This window comes from Lipophrys pholis (assembly GCF_963383615.2).
Source record: "Lipophrys pholis genome assembly, chromosome: 2".
Lineage (NCBI taxonomy): Eukaryota > Metazoa > Chordata > Actinopteri > Blenniiformes > Blenniidae > Lipophrys > Lipophrys pholis.
Genome location: NC_137636.1, coordinates 37376899 through 37399326, shown reverse-complemented (window position 1 = coordinate 37399326; position 22428 = coordinate 37376899). Strand labels below are relative to the sequence as shown.

The window sequence follows — 22428 nt, the reverse complement described above, 5'->3', positions numbered from 1 at the left end:
TAAGAGCACATGCTAAGCCTCATACCAGTCCCGTGTTGATAGGTTGATAGGTAACCAGGTTTCTGATGAAAACTATCTGTGAAGTTGTTGGCTGCGCTCAGTGAGCAGTTGGAGCCAAACATGTTTTTCATTCATTTGTGCACAATTTATGATAAATCACAGTTTGTATGCATTCTAAATGCATAGCTCTACATCTGGTCTGTAAATCTATGCTCTACCCCCCCCCTCGCCGAATCAGGTGTGGCCCACAGAATAAAGAAAATGGCTTGCATTTCAGAAATAATAATGTTTTATTTATGCACTGAGTATTAAAGACGATAAACATTATGAAGCAGATAACGGCTTTAGAAGCGATCGAAGCAACTTCTCTTCGATCGTCCAATTCATCCATATTTGTAATCAGCGGGCAGAGTCACGCCAGCTGCAGCAATACGCGTCTCAGTTTCCGGCACAGCGACGCAGCGCTTGACGTGAAAAGTCATTTTACACACAAAATATGTCACTTTTTTTCACGAGAAATAGATTGAATAGGTCTTTTTTCATATAACTGGAGTAATCCCGTGTTTCCAGGTGCAGTACAGACTAAGTTACGGGTATAATACCAAACACTTGAGTCTTATCAGCTTCAAATAGTGAAATATGAGGTCAAATCAAAAGTATAGTCAAAACAGTGACTTTATACAATCGTCTATAATGACGTATTGTAATGGATTTGTTTTGTGTAATGAACTGATTGAATGGATTCTCGGTTGTGAAATTAGTTTGGTAAACATGCTCTTGTCTCCAAATATGAAAGAAATCCCCCCAATTTTTTATTTTTTATTTTTTTATGTGATTTTTGGTCCAGTGTGTTCTTCCAGTGCGTCAAAATGACTAAATAATTGTAGAATCATGTAGGTGAGGTTGTGCTGAAAAAAGGGACATGGAATATTCGAGGTAAACACTTTAAATACTGAGATATGAACGTAAAATCAACAGCGGTGAAAACAGTCAAATTGAGCCCTAGAGGCCAAAGAGTTAATCATCATTCATTCATCGTTGATATTCCCTTTGTTTTACTCTGTTGTTAGAGCGAGAGATGAATATGACAATCGGTGAAAAGCAGGACAGACGCTGCAAAGGTCCATCACAGGACAAAGTTAACTTACTAGTTACTGGAGAAACATAACCAGTAACTTAGGAAAGTAACTTTTGTGTTATTATTATTCCTGTTGGTATTAATAATGTGTTCATTTAATAATGTAGTGTAGCTGAGCTGTAAACAGGTTGTACGTCAAGTCTAATGTTGCTCCCGAGAGGATTTAACTTTAAGATTGATAATTTATACCTTCACCAGTTAAGATGAGTTTAAAATAAATAATAAGACTTAAGATAGCTGACTTACAAGTTAAGTTACCGTGACAGTGACTACGGCCTTGTTCACACTGCAGGGAAAAGTGACCGAATTCTGATGTTTTACTCACAGTGACTCACATCAAGCTGTTTTGTTTCCATGTTAAAGCTCCATTATGATGTTTTCCCACCAGACCCAGGCCTCCATCATATGTTTTACCAGTTCTGATATTTTTCTACACGTGACGGCTTCGTCATTGACGTCTGACCGACGTCAGGGATAAGTGCCGGAGGAAGCGGCTCCGCCAGAATAAAAGCTGTTAAAGCTGTGCTCGTCTTTTTACTTCATTCTCCTTCTTCTTTCCTCCTCGTGTTGTCTAGATTCTGTCGCTCGTGTTTAACAACCACTTGAAAGTAAATCTACATGTTGACCAGCGTTGCCAGATATGGTGGTATCCCCCAATTGGCGAGCCAAACTCTCTTACTGTTTAACTTTATTTATTTTGTTTATTTTGTGCATTTGTGTGTTTATGGCGTGTTCTTTATTACACATATGATAGTTTTATGGTTTTAACATGATTCCTACACAGGTTGAGATCTTGGCTGGTTTTTATTGAGGCGTCAGGGTTTTACCTTGTTTAGGCTGGAAACAGTGAGTCACAGCTGGCAACCCTGGTGCTGACCGGCGTGCTGCTCGGTGTGACTTCACGTTGTCTTCTGCTCTCTGAGGCCCGAAAACATCCGGTCCGATCACCTTCAGACGGCAGGTCGCGACTGAAATGATCAAACAAAAAAATCTGATCCCAGCAAATGTAATTGAGCATCAAGACCTGCGGTGTGGGCGGAGCCTAAGTTACTAATTTGATCATATTAATCAACTAGTCTATTAAGTCATTGATGAGACCAGGATGGAATCAGGAGTGAGTAAACTGCTCCGACAGTGATGGATGCCACGCTTCACTATTGTTGAACAATTTGAAAGAAAAAATAAATCTTAGCCTTGATCTCAGTGCAGCTTCTGTTTTATTTTATGTTGAAATGATGGACTGGAGACCAGAAGAAGACAAAACCAGATTATTAATATTTGTGGTTTTCCAGCAGCTAAAAGAGAGACCCCTGCCTCCAGGTGAGGAGCTCAAACTGACTCGTGCATCCAATTATGAAAACTAATCCTAAAAGCCCTCCGGTGGTCTTTTAGTGCTGCGTGTACTTTTACTTTTACTTTTTCAGTCTTGCTTCTTTTCAAAGAGGAAAGCAGAGTCTCTCGGCCTCGTGGCTTCATTCTTTCTCTTCCTCCTCACACACTTTTCACACTATTGTTGTATTCATTAAAGTCTTTCAGCATCCCCCTTCTCAGTCACACACACACACACACACACACACACACACACACACACACACACACACACACACACACACACACACACACACACACACACACACACACAATATAACACACAGGATCGATGATATGATAGATTATGAGGATAGAAGGATAAATCATCATTGAACTGAAGCCTCGGTTTAGTACTGTCAACGTCTGCTTGTAAAAACATTATTCAGATCATCAACCCACTGAGCAAGCAGCGTCCGTAGACATCTCAGACACGTCTGTCCGTCCAGGCTGTAATCTGGACGTCTATTCAACTTGTCAAATGACACATAAAAATAAAATGATGGACATTAAGACAGCCAGAATCAGTTGAAAGAGACGGTCACAAGCTGTCTGCTAAGTCCAACTGCCTGTATGATTATTGATTTGTCATTAAAATATTGATGGACGTAGATCATGACAGGCAAGAGGAGACAGAATGTGAAGTTTAATGCTCAATTCATTGTTTTGGTCTCCAGATATTGAACTTCACAGAGAAACTGGCCACTTTGATAACCTTTCATCTTGTCAATACAACTATGTACATGAGTAAGTGTTTTATCACCACTGGTACTCGTCATTGTCTCATTGCACACTGGTTAGTGCTTTGCTTCACAGACAGAAGATCGTTGGTTCAAATCCAGCCGGAGGTGTTTGTAGAGTTTCCCTGTGTGTGCATGTGTTTCCTCAGGATTCTCTGGTTTCCTCCCACGTTCCAGAAAAGTGCATGTAGTTGGTAAAGCGAACACGACTGTCTGTGTATTGAAGATTTTAGTCCTGATTTTTGGTGTGTTGCATGGTCAGGCCCCTCAATACATCACTGACTTGTTGTGCCCCTACACTTCAGGACCCTCCGGTCCTCAGGCCAGGGTCTCTTAAAGATCCCAGAGACTCATTTTAAAACCCAGGGAGACCTGGCGTTCCAGGCAGGAGCCCCCAGACTCTGGAATAACCTGCACCAGTCCCTTCGTGAGCTTGGCTGTGTGGACTCTTTTAAAAAGCATCTGAAGACTGCGCTTTTCAGAAAAGCTTTTAGTTAAATTGCCTTTTAACTTTTATTTTCTTTTATTATGTGGCTCCTGGTGTTTTAAAGTCACATATGTTTTATTATCCACTGTGTGATGTTGCTGCTATTGTCTTAGTTTCACCTTGTTGTACAGCACTTTGTGATTTGATTTGTGAAATCGCTTTATAAATAGAATTTACTTACTTGCTTACTTACTTACTTACTTACTTACTATTTTCATTGACGTCCATGTGACGTCCAGACAAGACGTGAATACAACGTCCAAGAAAGACGTCTAAAAAACTTTCATCCTGGCCCCTCTGAGGACGTCTTCTGGATGTATAGAGACGTTTAGACGTGTTTTAAGCCACTTTTTGCTCAGTGGGAACAGTCTGAAAAGGTTGCACTAAAAAGGACTGAAGTAACGAGACAAAAAGCTTTTAATCATACTTTTGATGTGGAAAAGAGTTCTGCTGTATGGCTGCTTTATTATTTAGTATTATAAGAAGGTGAAGAAGCTGTGCTGATCACCTCTGGAGGAAAAAGGACCTTTTTACAGTTTATGTGATGGATATACAGTAAGATGGATTGTTAAACTTCTAATATGCAGTATAATATTAGATTTTCTGATTTAAATGAATTTATTTGAAATTGAACGTGTCTTTCTTTAGGCCCTGATCCTTGAAACGAATTCAAAAAGCAACTTTATGGGAATTACAGATACAATTTTATGGAGGAATTTCTGAAGAACTGTTATATGTTCAAAATGTTGAAATGCCACAAACAGATCAGGGTTTTCTAAAAGATCTCGTGATATTTGTTGCTTATCAAAATATATTTGTTGTAGATATTATTTATCGTTTTTGGAGAACATGGAAAATCCATCAAAATATTAAACAATTATTGTATTTACTGTATAATGATGTATAAGTGACATTGATTTGGGATTTTGCAGTCTTTTATCAGATTATTTCAAATGATCAGTTTCATTAACAGTTTCTAATACTGTTCATTTGCAGCCAAAAACTATAAATTCTGTGTATTTAACAATATATGCTGGATTAATAAACAAGAGCAGAGCTTTCCAAAACATCCCAAATCCGGGCAGATTCCAGCAAAAGACGTTTGAAATCTGCTTCTTTGTGACGTGTTAAAGAAAAAAAACTAATCTGCAAGTGTGTCGTTGAAGTAAAGCCAATGTAATGCAAAGTCCAAAAACTAAATATAAAGGAACTTATACTTTGAAACAGCCGTGGCGTCAACAGCGCCGCTGCAGTCAAGTCAATAGTACTGTTACTGGAGGCCAGCTTGTACAAAATGCAAATATTTGATTGATCTGTGGAGTAAATTGTGATTGATGATTTCAGTATGTTTTACTATTAATTCTACAAAGAAGAAAGAAGCTCAGAATTCACAGTGTTTCCCATTCTGCTCTCCTTTCCAGTGGGGCTCCTCAGTCTACCTGTGTTATAAGAAGTCTGTGGCCAAAACCAACACAATCGCTTACAAAGCAGGTAAGCCTTTCTAATCCCATAACTACCAGTCCAAATACTGGGTGAACCTCAGAGGTATCGAATTACACATTCTCTGTCAGCGCTTTCCCTCCTTCCTCTCCTCTACTGACAATTATTGAAGTCTTGGTTTAGAGAACATTTTAGATTATCTTAGACAAGTTTAGAAAGTTACCTGCAGTTTTCTGAGCGATAACTCGGACCGGTCTCACTCATAGTTCATGAATATTTATATCATTAAACGTTGTTGTATTTGCAGTAAATCGTTTTTGTTGAAAGGAGGAGATTCAACGTGAGGATTCTGCTGCAGCCGGAGCTCACAACTTCAGGCCTGTAGTTTCCTCAGAAGAAGGCTGATCAGATAATCCTCTGCATGCTCTTCTAATTCCACGTCAAAGGGTTTACATTCATTGTGTATTTTCCAAGGTGATATCAGGGTTTGTTCACAATGAATGGACCTTCAGATTGTCACTAGCTGATGTTGCTGCTGGAGGTTTCGTTGAATGGAAAGATCCTATCTGTTAATGCTTTGGGTGACTCAGCACACAGAAATTAAGTTTTCAAACATGGCTGTCCAATTCAAAAAATAAAAAAAAAGGCTCATTTCATCCAGCAGTTCACCTCCTTCTCCTCTTCACCTCCTCCTTCTGTTCCTTCTGTTCTCCTCCTCCTGTTCCTGCTGTTCACCTCCTCCTCCTCCTCCTGTTCTCCTCCTCCTCCTGGTCTGGTCGCTCCAGAAACCTTCAGTGTTCTAAGTTTCTAGCTCCTCCTTGATTTTCTTCCATTTGAATATTGGATCATAGGAGCTGCATTCAAAATCTGCTGTGTCTGTGTGAGCTGGACTGGCTCCGCCCACACATGCCCATCTTGGGAAGAGGAGGAAGTACTTCCTCTGGTGGTGCCATGTGCCAGAGCAGAGCTGCCTAATTGTGGGAGGAGTCAAAGGGAGGGCCGACCTTGATTGTGATTGGCTAAACCCCCGATGACACTATATAGGGTTTGATTCCTGATTGGCTGCTTGGAGCAACACACTTTTTAAAACCTGAAACAAGCCAGGGAGAGAGAGGACAGACTGTCTTCACTTCTGGGACGTCAGTCCAGGTATGGGGACGATTAGTACTGCTGGAAAACCTTTAGGAAGGGAATTTTTATATAATGTGACCCTTTAATGAGATGTGGAGTCCAGGATCAGCCTGGTTTGTCCTGCTCATCCCACAAATTCTTGATTAAAATGATATCTGGGAAATTTGAAAGCCAACTGGCTGTTGTGTTCCTCAACTCATTCCTGAACCATTTCTGCTTTGCAGCAGGGCAAATTCTCCCGCTGACTGAGGCCACGGCCACCATGGAAAAGTTTATATCAGGGGTGTCGGGTTCAGCATGACGCGTCTTTTAAAATGTAAAAATGACACTGAAGACTGTTTTTGGTACAAGTTGTGTTTTCATAAGCGCAGCAGCTATGACAAGGTGACACAGATGAAGCATTAACATCAAAACCATCCGTTGGCAGGGAGAAGTTCGGATCTCAGAAGCAAACTGAAGCAGAAAATGTTGCTCTTAAATTGTAAAAAAGTCAACAAAAGACCAAATGAATTGAATTATTTTTGAGTAGTTCTTGCTTTGTGAAGTTATTGTTCAGACAAAATGCAGATTTTCAGTGTTCAGTTGGACTGAACGTCTGTGAGGAAGCCCTACGTACAGACGGAGGGAGAACAGACGCTCTGGGGCGGTGAAGCGACGGGGCGATCCCCTGCACCGCTCTGTCCTGCAGTCAGTCACTGGGTTGAAGTGCAGCAGCAGCAGCGCTACATCTGTGTGTTCAAGGACACGTCTGGTTGTGACGCATCACTGTTTTTATGGTTTAACAGCCAACAGTTGCTTTGCTTCAGAAAAACTCGACAGTCGGAGTTGCATGAAGTGCAAATGAAAACTTTCTTCTATTTCTATTAAACACACAAATGAAAATATGGACTCTTAAGAAAGTTCCATGTAAATCATAAAAGGAGAGAATAGAATAGATTTGAAGTTGTGAATAGGTGAAAGATGTTCATAGAACTTACTTTGTTGATAAAAAGAAATATTAAGCCAGCGTGATATTGTTCAAGGACATACACCTCTACTATACTTACACCAACGTCCAGCAAAATATCCAGGTGTTTTACCTCAATTAGATAAGAAAAATCAAACTCCCAAAGAGCAAGATGTTTTCACAAAGTGCATATTAGCTGCATCATCAAAAATAATAATTATCGTGATCATAAGTTTATTTTATTTGATGTTGTATTTAAATGATTTTGCATCTCCAACAATAATCCCCCTCCTGACACACAAGTAGAAATATGTTTCTTATTTCAACACAACAATTAAGAGAATTTGTGTTTAGTAGAATATTTCTTTGATTGTCAATAAATCTCACACATTTCTAAGAAACATGCATTTGTGGCATGAGCAACTGAACATCATATCTGGTTTCTGTTTAAACTAACAAAACTAAATAAAATGGGGCCAAATTAGACATATTCTGACGCATCAATTAGACTTTTTCATACAGGTCGATGAATTTGTTTTGGTCTCTCCGTAATGTTCCAGAAGATCCACAAGTTGTTCGTTTATTCATCATGTACTTAAAGGTTGGATGAAACACAGTGAACAGCATGGCATCATTACTTTGTTGTTTGTAGTTTGTGTGGGCTGATACGAACAGTCGCCTGCAGGCCTGCTGACGGAGCATCGCTCATTATCAAGTCAACCAATTCTTTGACACACCAACTCATTTTGAGCTCATTTGAAAGGAGATTTCACTTCTAATTTAGCTTCTAATTGGCGGTGGGAGGAGTGGGGATTGTCCTCAGCTGCGCTCCAAACTGAACCTTGTGTTTGTTTTGTCCCTGTTAGGTTTATTCAGCAGATATCCAGAGGAGGACTACGAGTCCTTCCCCCTGCCGGAGTCGGTCCCTCTGTTCTGCCTGCCCATGGGCGCCACCATCGAGTGCTGGCCGGCCAACACCAAATACTCCCTGCCTGTCTTCTCCACCTTCGTCCTCACCGGAGCCTCGGGAGAGAAGGTGAGGTGGAGGGACGGAGACATGCTTTCATTGTTTCTCGCTCACCCAGACGACTAACTTTCATCCCGGCGTGGAATGTCAGAGGCTGCCGGTGACTGTTAGACCTCAGCGCTGCACTCAAACCGCCATCCTCACAGCTGACATGACCACAGAGTAACGTACCACCGCGGGGCACAACAACAACCACAACCTGCCGCCTGCCAGGTCCAAAGTAGGTCAGGCATGTTTCCATTGTCTGGTGAAAACCTTGAAGCTCCACGGCGGATGTTTCCTCTCCTCAAGCAGCCAATTGGGATGATTGAACCCTAAATACATCAACATCACTTTAACAGTTCAGAAAAGATAACAGACATTTGATAGATAAATAAAGTCTGTTCTCTGTTAAGCACTCTCACACTCTCCGCCATGCACAATGATCCACACACATCCACACTGCATTCAAGGTCTGTTTTCACTTGTTCCACCTTCAGGGGCTTGGTTAGCTTTAACCCTTCCTTTCCTTCGGTGTTTCTCCAACCTGACTCTGATGACAGTCACTCAGTGCACGGTTGAAGATTGTGCTAAACTTTGAAATAAATATTGCATTTGTAGGGTTTCCAGAATTTTAGCAAATTTAGAAAATTCCCTATAATATTGTCCTACATTTCTCGGGGTGCCACAAATCCAGCTGTTTGGGTTTTTCATTCACTAACCCAGTCAGTGCACCCGACTGATGCTTTCAATATCAAAAACATCAAAATACAACAGCAATCAGAGATTTCAGACCTCTGCCAAGTGGAACGACATGGAAAGGAAGTGACTCATATTCCACATCCAGATCAGCTGCCTTTGTTCGTTTATTTAGTTTGGGGATTTTATTTCATAATTTGAAAGAACACAAGATAAGGCAATATATTACAAAATTAAAATTTTCAATTTTCACAATTATTTTGATCCGGATCACCACCCAAGTTTTAAGGGTCCTTCCTTTTATCAAAATGCACACGAGTACCAATTTCTCTGAAGATCAGCACATTACTTCTTGAGCTTTTTTGTTAACAGACAGAAGATTTTATAACCTCTTTGGCAGAGGTAATAATCCCGGCACATGCAGCGTTTTGTCAGTCTGAAACATTAAGGACTTGTTTCCACGACGGTTTCAAGTGAAAATGGAAAACTTTCATAGCGTTTGGTCTTTGTTCACACGGCAGCAGCAGACAGCACTCTGTCCTCATTGGAACGCCAAACAAAAACACGAAAACCAAAAGTTTTTGACTTGAAACGGCTACCAATAAGAAACTTAAACACATTGAAATAACTTTTGGGCCTTGAATACTGCAAAATAATTGTGGTTTTGGTCAGTTTGTCTATTTTTCAATGCATATGTTTTAATATTCATATATGACATGTAACCCAGATGTTTTCATCCAGAAGCCTTCAGAGTCGTTCTTGGGATGGAATTCTCATTTTAAACATCTTATCAGGGACCACTCTGTTCAAGCTTGATTAAGCTGCATAAGATGTAGCAGTATGCAAATACATTACTGCTGCAAGCCTTATTATGTTTTTGTTTATCATCTGTCCTGCTGAAAGAACTCAAACACAACGATGCAGCAAGACTTCTAAACTCAAAGCTATATGCGAACGCACTGCAGACCGGGCTGCAGACAGACAATCACTCACACGTACCGGCTATTTAGAGACACAGAAGCTGGATTTACTTGGAAAAAAACCCAAGGTGAATGTTTACCACTTCACAATCAGGTCATCAGAATTGTTTTCATATTTTTAGTTGTTTTCAAGTTATGACAACAATTTATTTCCCATGTTGGAATTTTTTTAAATATATTTTTTTAATGTTTTCGCTGTATTGGCATTCTGTGAACTGTCTTCTCTTTATTTTAAAAGGTCAAACACATATAACAAAATATTAGTATTGGATATTAATGACAGCAGGAAAAATTCAGCTTTCCCTTTGATTTGTTTGTTGAATATGGAGATATGGTTGCATCACTGTTGAGCTCCGTCGTCTGATTGGTTGATCCTGCCGGGGCATTGATTGGTCCATATTACAGACATAAGAAATTCTTCACAGGAGGAGAGTGAAAGGAGAAAAAAAATAAAAAATCTCGGCCTGTAAATGATATCATCCTGATTTGATTGTTTCATACATGTATGTGTTTTAGAAGTGACACTGCTTGTCAGCAGCCACGTCCTTCCATACGGTGCAACTGAAAACTCCAGAAACATGCAAACATTCCGGCCAGCATGCAGTCAGAATAACACACTTCCAGCTGAAGTGTTGGCGTGCGATTCCTAAATTCCAGGAAGTAAAGCGCCCTGACGTCCTGGTCTGTGTGTTTGGAAAGGGTTCTGGTTGGAACGAGATCCGTGAAACACATTAGTGAACTATGTGGTGAACCACAATCAGAACCGGAAAGATGTTTAATATCAGCAAGAAGGTCAGTCCAGCAGTGATCGGCGGCGCCAAACCAAGCTGCTCCTGCTGCTGATGCTGAGTCTACTCGTGTGTGTGTGTGTGTGTGTGTGTGTGTGTGTGTGTGTGTGTGTGTGTGTGTGTGTGTGTGTGTGTGTGTGTGTGTGTGTGTGTGTGTGTGTGTGTGTGTGTGTGTGTGTGTGTGTGTGTGTGTGTGTGTGTGTGTGTGTGTGTGGAGGGCTCGCTGTAACGCGTGCTGCTGGGTATTTGGCGAGCATATGTTGTACGCTGACTCGTCTTTTACCGGCCGAGGTCAGAGGGAGGCTCAGCAGCACTCCGGCAGGCTGCAGACTTCATGTTCACATGTTCCTCCACACTGCGACTCTACACTCTGTTGTGAAAGTAAAATGTCACTATAACGCCACTTCTTTTGGCAGTGATGCTCTTGTAAGTAATTACTGTTCTGAAATTAGTAACCGCCGAAGTTTCTTGGTAAATTCGTGCAAGAGCTGCGCGTTTACTGTTCCTTCATCTGGCTCACAAGCCGACTGTTCAGCATTAGTAATGCTGTAGTCTTAGCAGTCATTATTTCAATAAACTCCTGTTTGCTGGAAGAGAAGCGCCTCAGTAATCCTGCTGAGGATTAAGGAGAAGCAGCTACAGCTGTTCTCCTTGAAGAATATGTTACCATGGCAACGCAACAGCGTTCTAATCTGAACAATCATAGATAAAATAATTAAATAAATGACACGAGCCAGACACTCATGCAAGCACATTTATAACACTGGCAAGTGAAAATTACAGACTTGCTCGGCAGATCCATATTCTCTGTAAACACCCTGCAGTTAAATAGTTCTGTTTGTCCTCCTCACAGTATTCACAGTACCTGTGATGCTATAGCAGCCTGAAGTACACGTGACTAAACATACTTTAAAGGAGAAATCTGCTGCCGTTGCAGCCGTTCTGTTCCTGCTTCCTCTTGAATGTGTTTCTTATAAGAGGTGCTAAAATCCACATTATAGAGCGTCTTTTTCCCAACAAGTGATTTAAATTTAGCTGAATTTAATGAGTGAAAATGTTAACACACTGACCCACACGGCTCCAACTGAGGGAGGAATATCGTGTAAACGGGACTGTATTGATCCAGTATGAGCCCGGACTAGGGGACAACCCCCCATTTCACAAGGTTTATAATCTGGTTTATAAAATGGTTTCATATACAGTCTAGTTTGTACTGTGCTCAGCGCTCGTCACTCTCTTTTCATACTGTGACAACCTGACTGCCATCTGAAGTGTCTGATGTGCAGCAACTGAACGACAAAGTGTCAATTCAACATTCGTTTTGCACATGTGGTGTTCCACTGGTTCAGTCAGGTATCTGCACATCAGATCCTGCTTCTTCTTTTTGTTTCTGTCCCCCGTGGCGTTGTTATGAACTGGGAATATCAACCCCGGAATATAAAACAACTTTCAGCTCTTTCAGACCTAAACAGAAGGCTGTTTAAATTCATATTGTTCAAAGTAATGAGTTCTTTATTTGTATCTCCACAAATTGAGGGATGTCACGTTCATGTTTTTAAGTTCTAATGGTGAGGAACTTCATTAAGCTTTGTTCAGTTTGGAGGTATTATTGGTGAAAAAGTGGAATTTGTAGGATTTTTTCTCTCCATAAATACAACACAACACTTACACATTCACAAATTCTTAATTCCCAAGAAGCACAAATCCTATTTTAGCAGTCTCAGATTAAAAAACCTTTGTTTCAGTGAATTTGGTGAAAAACACATTTGTGCTCCTGAATCAATGTGAAGTTCTTCCCGAGTCTCAGGTTCTGTGTTCTTCAACCACCAATCACACATCGCGGCTGAGATGTTTGGTGAAAAACTACCTGTGCGTTCAGACAATGTAGAAAAAGGCGGTGCTTATCTGAGGTGGACTGATTTCACAGCCAATCAGGAGAGAGGATTTTGTCCCGCAGCCAATCAGAGGAGTTTTTGTTTGTTTTGAGGCAAAAGCAGAAGAAAGAAGTGACGAGACGCTGCGTTTCTCAGCTTCGTGTTGGAGGAAATCTTTTATTCACACACACACACACACACACACACACACACACACACACACACACACACACACACACACACACACACACACACACACACACACACACACACACACACACACACACACACACACACACACACACAAATTCAATCATCAGAGGAAACTGTTCAAACGAGCAGCCGTTCAGCCGATCAGCCAGTCAGCTTTGAACTGAGCGTCACTTTGGGAAGCTCTTATTTTTCCAGGAAGCGGAGGGGATTTATTTGACCAGGATTCGTCTGAACCGCTGTTTGATTTGCTGCCGGTTTGCTCTCACAACACTGATGTTCAATAAAAGAAAAACGTCAGTGTTCTACTCTTGCCCACTTTATTTCAATGCTTATTGACGTTTCCTTTTATTTAGGAGTGCGGGGAAGTGGCAGAGGGAAGCGGAGACGTTTCTCCCCTGGCCAGATCATCTGGAAAATAGTTTGAGGATGACAAGTTTCAGTTACATTTCAGTCTGGTTGGCTTGGTTCTGTCAAGGCCCAACATTAAAGATTGGACCTTGTGGATGATGAAGATATTTGCTCTTTCGAAACAACTAGATGGAAACGAGGACAACCAGTTCCAGCTGATTGGCTTCTCAGTAGAAGCTGCATTGCTAAATACTTTGGTAGGCGAATAAACAAAAAATACTCAATAGTTGCAAAAATGTGACTTCCTCCATCCTTTTGGAGACTTTTAGAGATCGTCTTCGTGGAGAATTCAAAGAGTTTCATTTCATTTTTTTTGTTTCTTTCATTCAGTAAAGAAATGTTTACCACATGTGTACACCCTGCATGATCAGAAACACCTCCAAGGAAGGCAACAGCCCGAAGAAATTCAATTTAATATTTACCTGCGCTTTACTTAATAATAATGAAAATAAAATTTAAAAAAAAAGTAGCTTTTTTCAGAAGCCTAAACCTTTGACCCAGTGATTATAGAACACACAACAAACTAACAAACAAACAAAACCCATGCAGTATGAATTGACAGTGATCCAGTTTAAGTTTTCAGTCCAGAACAAAGCTTTCTACATCACGACTTTTCTTTTTTAAATTGACGAATATTATTGCAGCTGTTTAAATCCTGTTATATTATTATATTCCTGCAAGTTTCCTGCAAGTTTGGAAATACAAACCAGCGGAGCGGTACCGACAGTGGCTGTGGGGAATGTTGAGATGAGAAGTGACAAAAGAAAATGGCGGAAATGTTTAAAGATTCAGGTTTTTAAAAAAAAACTTGACAGATCGCCGCTGCCTGAAACGCGTCTCGGCTTTTAGCCTCTTTCTCAATATCAACATTATTCCTCCCCACCATTGTTGGTTTGATTCTTTTTCCCTGGGAACAAGAATTGTCTTATTGTTGGCATTTGGACGAGATTGATTGGTTGATTGATTGATTGATTGATTGATTGATTGATTGATTGATTGATTGATTGATTGGTTGGTTGGTTGGTTGGTTGGTTGGTTGGTTGGTTGGTTGGTTGGTTGGTTGGTTGGTTGGTTGGTTGATTGATTGATTGATTGATTGATTGATTGATTGATTGATTGATTGATTGATTGATTGATTGATTGATAAAAGCTTTTTCAAACTGTAACTGGCCTCGTTCACACTGCAGGGAAAAGCGACCCAATTCTGATCTTTTACTCTCAGTGACTCGTATCAACCTGTTTTGTTTCCATGTCAAAGCTCCATTCTGATGTTTCACACCACACCCAGGCCTCCATCACATATTTTTCTACATGCGACGGCTTCGTCATCAGTGATAAGTGTCGGAGGAAGTGGCTCCGCCAGAATAAAAGCTGTTAAAGCTGTGCTCTCTTTTTCCCCTCATTCTCCTTCTTTCCTCCTCATGTTGATTCTGTGGCTCGTATTTAACAACCACTGGAAAATGAATCTACCCGCGGAATAGAGTTGCCAGATATCTCGAGATCCCCCAATCGGGGAGTCAAACTCTCTTATCTTTTAACTTTGTTTATTTCGTGCATTTGTGTGTTTATGACGTGTTCATTATTACACATATGATAGTTTTATGGTTTTAACATAATTCCTACACAGGTTGAGATCTTCGCTGTTTTGTGTTTTTCCACATCTGGCAGCCCTGGTGCTGACCAGCGTGCCATGTGTAAATAGCATACTGCTCAGTGTGACTTCACGTCATCTTCTGTGCTCTGAGGCCCGAAAACATCCGGTCCGATCACGTTCAGCCGCGTTTGATATGATCACGGAAAAAAATCAGATCCCAGCAAAAATCAGAATTGAGCAATAAGACCTGTGGTGTGGGCGGAGCCCTAAGTAACAATGAAACACATACAATGATCCTTCAGCTTGTTTTCATACAGTTTGTTGTTGGTCTGCGCTGATGTCTCCGTCTCTAGTGCAGGTGTCAAACTCTGCATCCTGTCTCCTGCTGCAGGTCTATGGTGCTGCCATCCAGTTCTACGAGCCCTTCCCACTGGAGTGTCTGACCGACCAGCAGCGCTCCCAGCTGGGTCTGCTCAGCCCAGACCCTCAAAAGCCCCCGCCGCCCACCGACACGAGCACCAGCACAGCCACAAGCGCCACCGAGTCGCGCTCGGTCCACACCAACAAGTGCATCTGCCTGCTCTCCCACTGGCCCTTCTTCGACGCTTTCCGCAAGTTCCTCACATTCCTCTATCGCTACTCCATCTCCGGCCCTCAGGCCCTGCCCATCGAGAAGTGAGTTCTCCCCTGTTCTTCCTTCATTTTATCGACAATGCACCCAGTACACACCCAATAAACCTGGTGCAAGTCTAGACGGAACCACATCAGCCATGATATTGCCATGATCAACAGGTCACTGTTATTTCTATATCGGTGGATATATTAAGCAACAAATGAACATCTCGTTCTTAATGTTGATGCTCTCACTTACCGGAGATCCAAGAACAACAGAGAAATCCAGCAGGCCAACCAACAAAGACAGGCACACACACACAGTGGGAGGCGGGGCTGAGCAGACGCAGGTGGAAACACTGGAAGAAGAAGAATCAGAGAGGGAGCAGGGAGGGGCGGAGTCACAAGACACCAGAGATGTGAGAAGAGGTGCTCAAGCATCAACACACTGGAGATGAACTGAACCAAGGACATCGATACGAATACAATAGACATGTAGAGCAAAATCATGAATACAAACCATGTAGTGTCGACATGACAAACAAGAACATGAGACACAAAGTCAGAATCATCAAGAACTTTACATTTAACATTAAGCTACAGGAAACACAAGGAACCATGAAGGGAAGAGACCTGAGGTTTGTCAAACAAGGCCAATAAAGGAGCATAGACGATAGACCTGATCTACTACAGGGTTGTTAAACACAAGGCCTCCGGCCCAAAACCGGCCAGCAAGAGGCTTCAATCTGGCCCAACAAGCCGCCAAGCAAATTGTAAAGATTTCAAAGAAAACATCGATTCTCTTTTTTTTTAACTAATTTCCTCAGAGAGCGACACAACACTGAGACCTGAGCTGAGATATCGGTGATGCTGCCATATAAAACTCACTGCTATCTCACTCGTCTCACAGCCATGCTGCCAGGGCCCGTTTGTAAAAACACCCAGAATGCAACAGCTATAGGAGACATTTTTGGGACATTTCACTTTGTCCCAGAAGGTTTCATTAAAATTAACTTCTTTTTGAGATTGTTGTAGTGTTCCATAGTAATTGTTTGGTTATGTTAACATCTAGATATTTACATTACATATACTCTTTCCCACAACTAAGAGAAACTTTCAAATTTAAATGTATAGGTTATTTTGGCATTATTTTACTGGTCCAGCCCACTAAAGATAAAATTGGCCTCTGAAGTGAAACACCCCTGATCCACCAGATTGAAGATTAAAAACCTGTAACTAGCTAGAGAAGAGGTTTGCTTCCATTACCAAACGATCTCACCAGCAGTAAACTATTATATCTTGTGATTTGAAAAAGATGAAGGAACCGGGCATGTAACTGTAATTTACCACTCGGTGTGAGATAAATCGTGTTTGAAGCTCTGTTCTCATCCTCCCACAGTTTGAGAACCAATGAATTTACTAGAACCGGATATCATTTCATGTCTGAGAAGCAGAGAAAACACCCTGCGCTCCTCCTTATAGCAAAATGTTTTTATTAGCGTGAATTTTCAAGCATTCTTGCTTCTGTTTTTTATCGACCTTCAGAAACACAAATTTCAGTCAAGAGGCAGAAAAAGTTTGATATAAGTGAAATATAGGACCAGAGTTCACAGCTTTTAGGTTGGGACTTTACTTTCTGTCATGTCGGTCGTACTTTGTATTAGCACTGGAGCATTAGCATTGGAGCCAGAACTCTGGTGATTCATCCAGCTGCCTTCCACTCGGATTTCTGGACTCAGGTCCTTGTAATTCTTCTTCTTCTCAGGCACATCTCTCACTTTATGCACAAGGTTCCCTTCCCTTCCTCTCAGCGGCCTCGCATCCTGGTGCAGGTGAGTTTGAATTGCTGCACTTCAACCACTGCTTGTTGTACGTTTGTTGTCTTAAGTAAGAAGTGGCTGCCAAACCATTTTTCAGTGGAGTTTTCCTGCGGTGGTCTTTGTTCCATTATTGATGGACTGACTGAATGATTCATTACAGGCGTGCCTTTTTTTTTTTTTTTTTTGTGCTCGGTTGTCTTCATCTCACCTTCCAGCTTTCTCTTCCAGCTCTCCCCTCATGACAGCCTGATGTTGAGCCAGCCGGTGTCTTCTCCTTTACCACTGAGGTAAGAGCAGCTGCAGAGCCCCACTTTACTCAGTGAAATCTCTGTTTTGAAGGACGACAACTGCCTGCCAAAGTTTGACCACCTCTGGGCAAACGTCATATTCTGTTGACTTTTCAATTGCGAAAAAAGTAAGCACACAACCCCAGCAGCTGCTGTCCAACGTTACAGATCAGTGACTCTTATTGGATGATGTCAAACAGCTGAAGAAAACAAACAACGATTCGGACGTTCGACCTTGAGATTTGGCACACATGACAGCATGCAGATGATCTTTGCAGCCAGTCCAGGATTCACAATTTGGTCATTTCTCCTTTCTTCCAAATCTCTTCAAATCCTGGGAGGTTTTTTTTGTCTCGCATGCACTGAAAGTTTGAGATCCCCTCTCAGATTTCCAATGATCCTCGGGGCAAAGTACAGCGAGGGCAGCTTCTAAAGCTTCAGCCTGTTTTTCCTGGAGATATTTTTTGTGGTGGAGGACTTTAAGAGGCTTTAAGAGCCTTTGGTGGTGTTGAACTGAATGTACCTCCAGGACATGCTCCCTCCTGGTCCACAATAAATCTTTCTATCCCTGTAAGTGGGTGGGGGGTCATTATGAGGGGACGTGTTTAGTCTCTGACTCGGTTCATGAGATGATGAAGAGGTGAACTCTAAGCAACCACCACCTTGGAACGTCCATGGAAACAGCTGGAAAACTCACTCCAACACCGCCACATCTGGTGGCACGTTCCCAGGTCATGATGTGAAATGCACTTTGATTGGTTAAAAAATGGACAAGTCAGAAATTGAGGCTATTCAATAGATTAGAATAGAATAGAACTTAACTTATATAGCACCTTTCACAGTCATGAGTCACAAGGTGCGTTACAGTGCTGAAAACAGAAAAAATACAACTGAGATAAAATCATTAAAAATATAGAAGCAAGAAAAACACATAGTTCTACAAAAACGTTAAACTGAGCAGCTCCAGGCCAAAGGCCTGCCCGAATCAAAATGTGTTTAACTGCTTCATCAAAGTAGCACAGGAGTGGAGCCATCCCAGCTGAAGAGCTTCAAAGCTACAGTCACCTCGGGTTCTGAGCTTGGTGTGTGGAACCGCAAGCAGCTTTGGTTGTTCAGACCTGAGGATCTGTTTGGGGCAAACGGGTGAAGGAGGTTGGAAATCTAAAAAGCTGTTTGGCTTTAAAAGTGAGCACTAGTATTTTAAAAGATCATAAATGCAGTATTAACAGTTAACCTCAAATGCAGGTATTTGGACTGTGGGAGCAAACTCAAACTACCTTAGGAAAACCTGCAAACTTTACTAGGAACAGCACAACCTGGACTTGAACCGGACACCCGGTCACCGGGAGGTGACAGGGCTAACCACTACACACCACACAGCCCGTCAGTCTGAGTGGAACTTCTCCCAGGTTCTGGGTTCCCCGGCCACGGTGGAAGATTCAAGCTGCAGCCACTTGGATGTGTGTTTACAAACATCTCCACTTTAAATGCATAAGATCCCGTCGTTCTCAGATTTTTCCCTTTTTTTTGCTGCTAGGAGCTCGTGGTTGTTTGGTAGCGTACAAACCATGACGGCTCAGTAACATTTCAAAAAGACGTGTTTGCTGCTGGAACCCAGTCGTTACTTTCTACCTGACAGAAGACTGCTGCTCGGCAGCGTCCCCAGTCCTTCACAGTAAAGTCCACTCCACGGTGTTTCCCCCGATGGGGGAGCCTCGACCGTATCAATATCAGGATCATCATGTTTTCATATGTTTTCCACAGTGGGGGTCGATTTTCCACGCTGCTCCAGAACCTGGGACCAGAGAACGCCGTCACCTTGCTGGTGTTCGCCGTCACCGAGCACAAGATCCTCGTTCACTCGTTACGACCAGCCGTGCTCACCAGCGTCACCGAGGCTCTGGTCTCGGTAAGTTTACACGTCCACGTTCACACCAGACACCACCGGTTCCCGTCTGGACGACCGCTTCAACTCACATGTGCTGGCAGCAAAGTCAGCCTGCAATTTGTAAACAGGAACTGAGGGGATTTCCAGTGTAAACTAGAGGGGCTTTACAAAATAAAATAACGAATGATAAAAAAAACCACAGCACTGATAGAAAAGATACAGCAGGAAAGGAAGAAGAAGACATGAAAGATCACAACAGAGAAAATGACGAGGAACATAATGAATAGGACGACGACAAGTTGAAGACAAAGAACATTGACATGATGAAGAAGAAGAAGAAGAAGAAGAAGAAGAAGAAGAAGAAGAAGAAGAAGACCAAACAAAAGTAGACGATGAACAAGACGACAAGTACGTCAAACACAAAGATGAAAAATAAGAGAAGATGTCCAAGAACATGATGAAGAAATCAATGAAGGTGATGAAGAGGACGACGACGCTGACAAAGACGAACAAGATAGAAAATAAAAAGACGAAGTTAAAAAAAAGAAAATGACAAAGATGAAGACAAACCTGAGTCCGTTCCTGATTTGTAGCAGGATATAAAACCTTTCAACAGTTTTATTCTTCAGCCGTTCTTCAGTAAACGTGAAGATTTATGTGGTTTATTTTCTAAAGTCCATTTTTTTAATCTGTTTTCAAACCAAAGACAAAAAAAAGAACTCAGTTCAGTTTTTGTAGTAAAACTTGTGAGGTTTGATGTCTTTTCCTCTCTCCGGGACGTTACCTTCACTCCACTACATGTCAATCTGTCCACACCATCCAGCTCCGTCTTTAAAAGTCTTCCCTCGCTCCACCGTTTCTTCTTCACCTCACACCTCGTGTTCCTCCTCTTCGTCCTCCTCAGATGATTTTCCCGTTCCACTGGCCGTGCCCGTACATCCCTCTGTGCCCCCTGGCGCTGGCCGACGTGCTGAGCGCCCCCTGTCCCTTCATCGTCGGAGTCGACTCCCGTTACTTTGATCTGTACGACCCGCCGCCGGACGTGAGCTGCGTGGATCTGGACACAAACACCATTTTCCAGTGAGCAAACCTTGGTTTATTCAGATCACATGCAGATATTTACAGAACCCAATCTTCCTGCCCCGTCGACTCCTTGTGGTGATTATTGTATTATATTATATTGTGTGGCGGCTGGTGGTGAATCTCTCAGCTTGGCTCGTCATTATTATTCGATTTCATCCAGTGTTACCTTCATTTAAATACACTACCTTTATAAACCACATTACAACAAGCTTACCTTTTTTAGATTGAGAGAGCCCCCTAGTGGTGAAACAAAATAGTTCTTTTCAACAGCTAGTAAACAGAGAGCCCCCTAGTGGTGAAACATTAAAGTTCTTTTAAACAGCTAGTAAACAGAGAGCCCCCTAGTGGTGAAACATTAAAGTTCTTTTAAACAGCTAGTAAACAGAGAGCCCCCTAGTGGTGAAACATTAAAGTTCTTTTAAACAGCTAGTGAACAGAGAGCCCCCTAGTGATGAAACATTAAAGTTCTTTTAAACAGCTAGTGAACAGAGAGCCCCCCAGTGGTGAAACAATATTGTACTTTTCAATAGCTAGTGAACATAGAGCCCCCTAGTGGTGAAACTTTAGAGTTATTTTAAACAGCTAGTGAACAGAGACACATTAAGATGGCGGAGCAGTGCCCTGGCGCCCTCTATTGGCCAGCTGCCACTGGTCGGGTCCCAAAGTGCAAGGCCCCACTCGTGCTCCACGGCACTCCTGGACACAAGTTCAATATTGTTTCCTTCGTACAGTTTTTTGAACCAAAGCACACAGGTGCCAGGTCATGAGTTCTGAGTGTAGAGAGAGGCCCATTTCCTCAGATTGGGTGGTTTTGCATTTCTGTGTGCAGTTTTTGCCACGTCAGGTCAGGTCATTTGTGGTTCACATCACTAGCAGCCAGAATCCATCATGGCGGTCGTCTTGGCACGGCGGCGCCACTGCTGCTCTTGTTGGTTTTGGCCTTCTTCCTCGCTCAGCGTTTGCTTCTGCTTTTCCAGCAACGAAGACAAGCGAGCCGTCACGTGGAAGATCCTGCCAAAGAAAGCCTGCAAAAACCTCATGAATGTGCTCAACAATCTCCACCAGCAGCTGGTCGATGGTGAGGGTTTGGTTTGGTGTTTTTCATTTGTTTTACGTAAACGTTTGCCTCGTCGGCTGTATTGGTTTTTAACTCAGCTGAATGAAAGCTGACAGGAGGTTCTCTCAGACTGTATTCTGTGTGTAAACAACAATTGGAAAAAAGTAGAACAACAATGTTCCTACTTTTTTTCCAACTCATGTAAACCTCACAAATGATGAAAAGAAAACACAATAACCACGCAGAAAGAAAGTCTTTTCTTTGTTGTGGCTTTGCAGACCGCTCTAAACTGATTTCATTTTGAATCGTCAGTCATTTTTTACTGAACAAAGAGTGAGAACACAACAGGCTGTTTGTTAGTGTCAGACAAGATCCAGCAAATTGGTCATTACTGCAGCGCTCATACTCTGCTCTGCTGCTCATCCCACTAATACATTTTTAATGAAGTTAAGATTTATTATGAAGAAGCATTATTAAGACAAAGAAATAATCCACTAAAGACAAATGTCTATATTATGTGTCAGATTGTGTGGTCGTTCTAACTCCATTCAGTCTGTCTTGTGATCTAAACTGAACAAACTGAAAACCACCAATAATCCCACCATATCATAATGTCCTAATCACCCTTCTACCCCACTGTAGAGCTCACTGCTTCATCCTCAACTCTTCCTGCCGTTCTCAGAGAGACCGTGAAACCCGCCGCTTATTGAGCTGTAAAAACGCAATAAATTGACTTTATGATTCAGTGAAGTTGGAAATCTACCAAGCAGCTGCCAGAAGTGCTGAATGTTGATGCCAGAGGATTTTAGTCAATGTTTAAGCCCTCTTAGACTTTTGAAAAAGCCCAAAACAACTGCCAGTATTGAGTG

General features: G+C 42.0%; 1 protein-coding gene across 1 annotated transcript in view; it reads left to right on the top strand.

Moving 5' to 3' along the window:
* LOC308127632 (C-myc promoter-binding protein-like) overlaps positions 1–22428 on the top strand; it is a 119443-nt gene that overhangs the window by 39709 nt on the left and 57306 nt on the right. The window contains exons 4-11 of the mRNA XM_080492774.1: positions 5155–5224; positions 8117–8286; positions 15204–15487; positions 17190–17256; positions 17473–17531; positions 19296–19440; positions 20324–20499; positions 21480–21580. Coding sequence (XP_080348900.1) covers positions 5155–5224; positions 8117–8286; positions 15204–15487; positions 17190–17256; positions 17473–17531; positions 19296–19440; positions 20324–20499; positions 21480–21580 — 1072 coding nt within the window. The remainder of the gene's footprint in view (positions 1–5154; positions 5225–8116; positions 8287–15203; positions 15488–17189; positions 17257–17472; positions 17532–19295; positions 19441–20323; positions 20500–21479; positions 21581–22428) is intronic.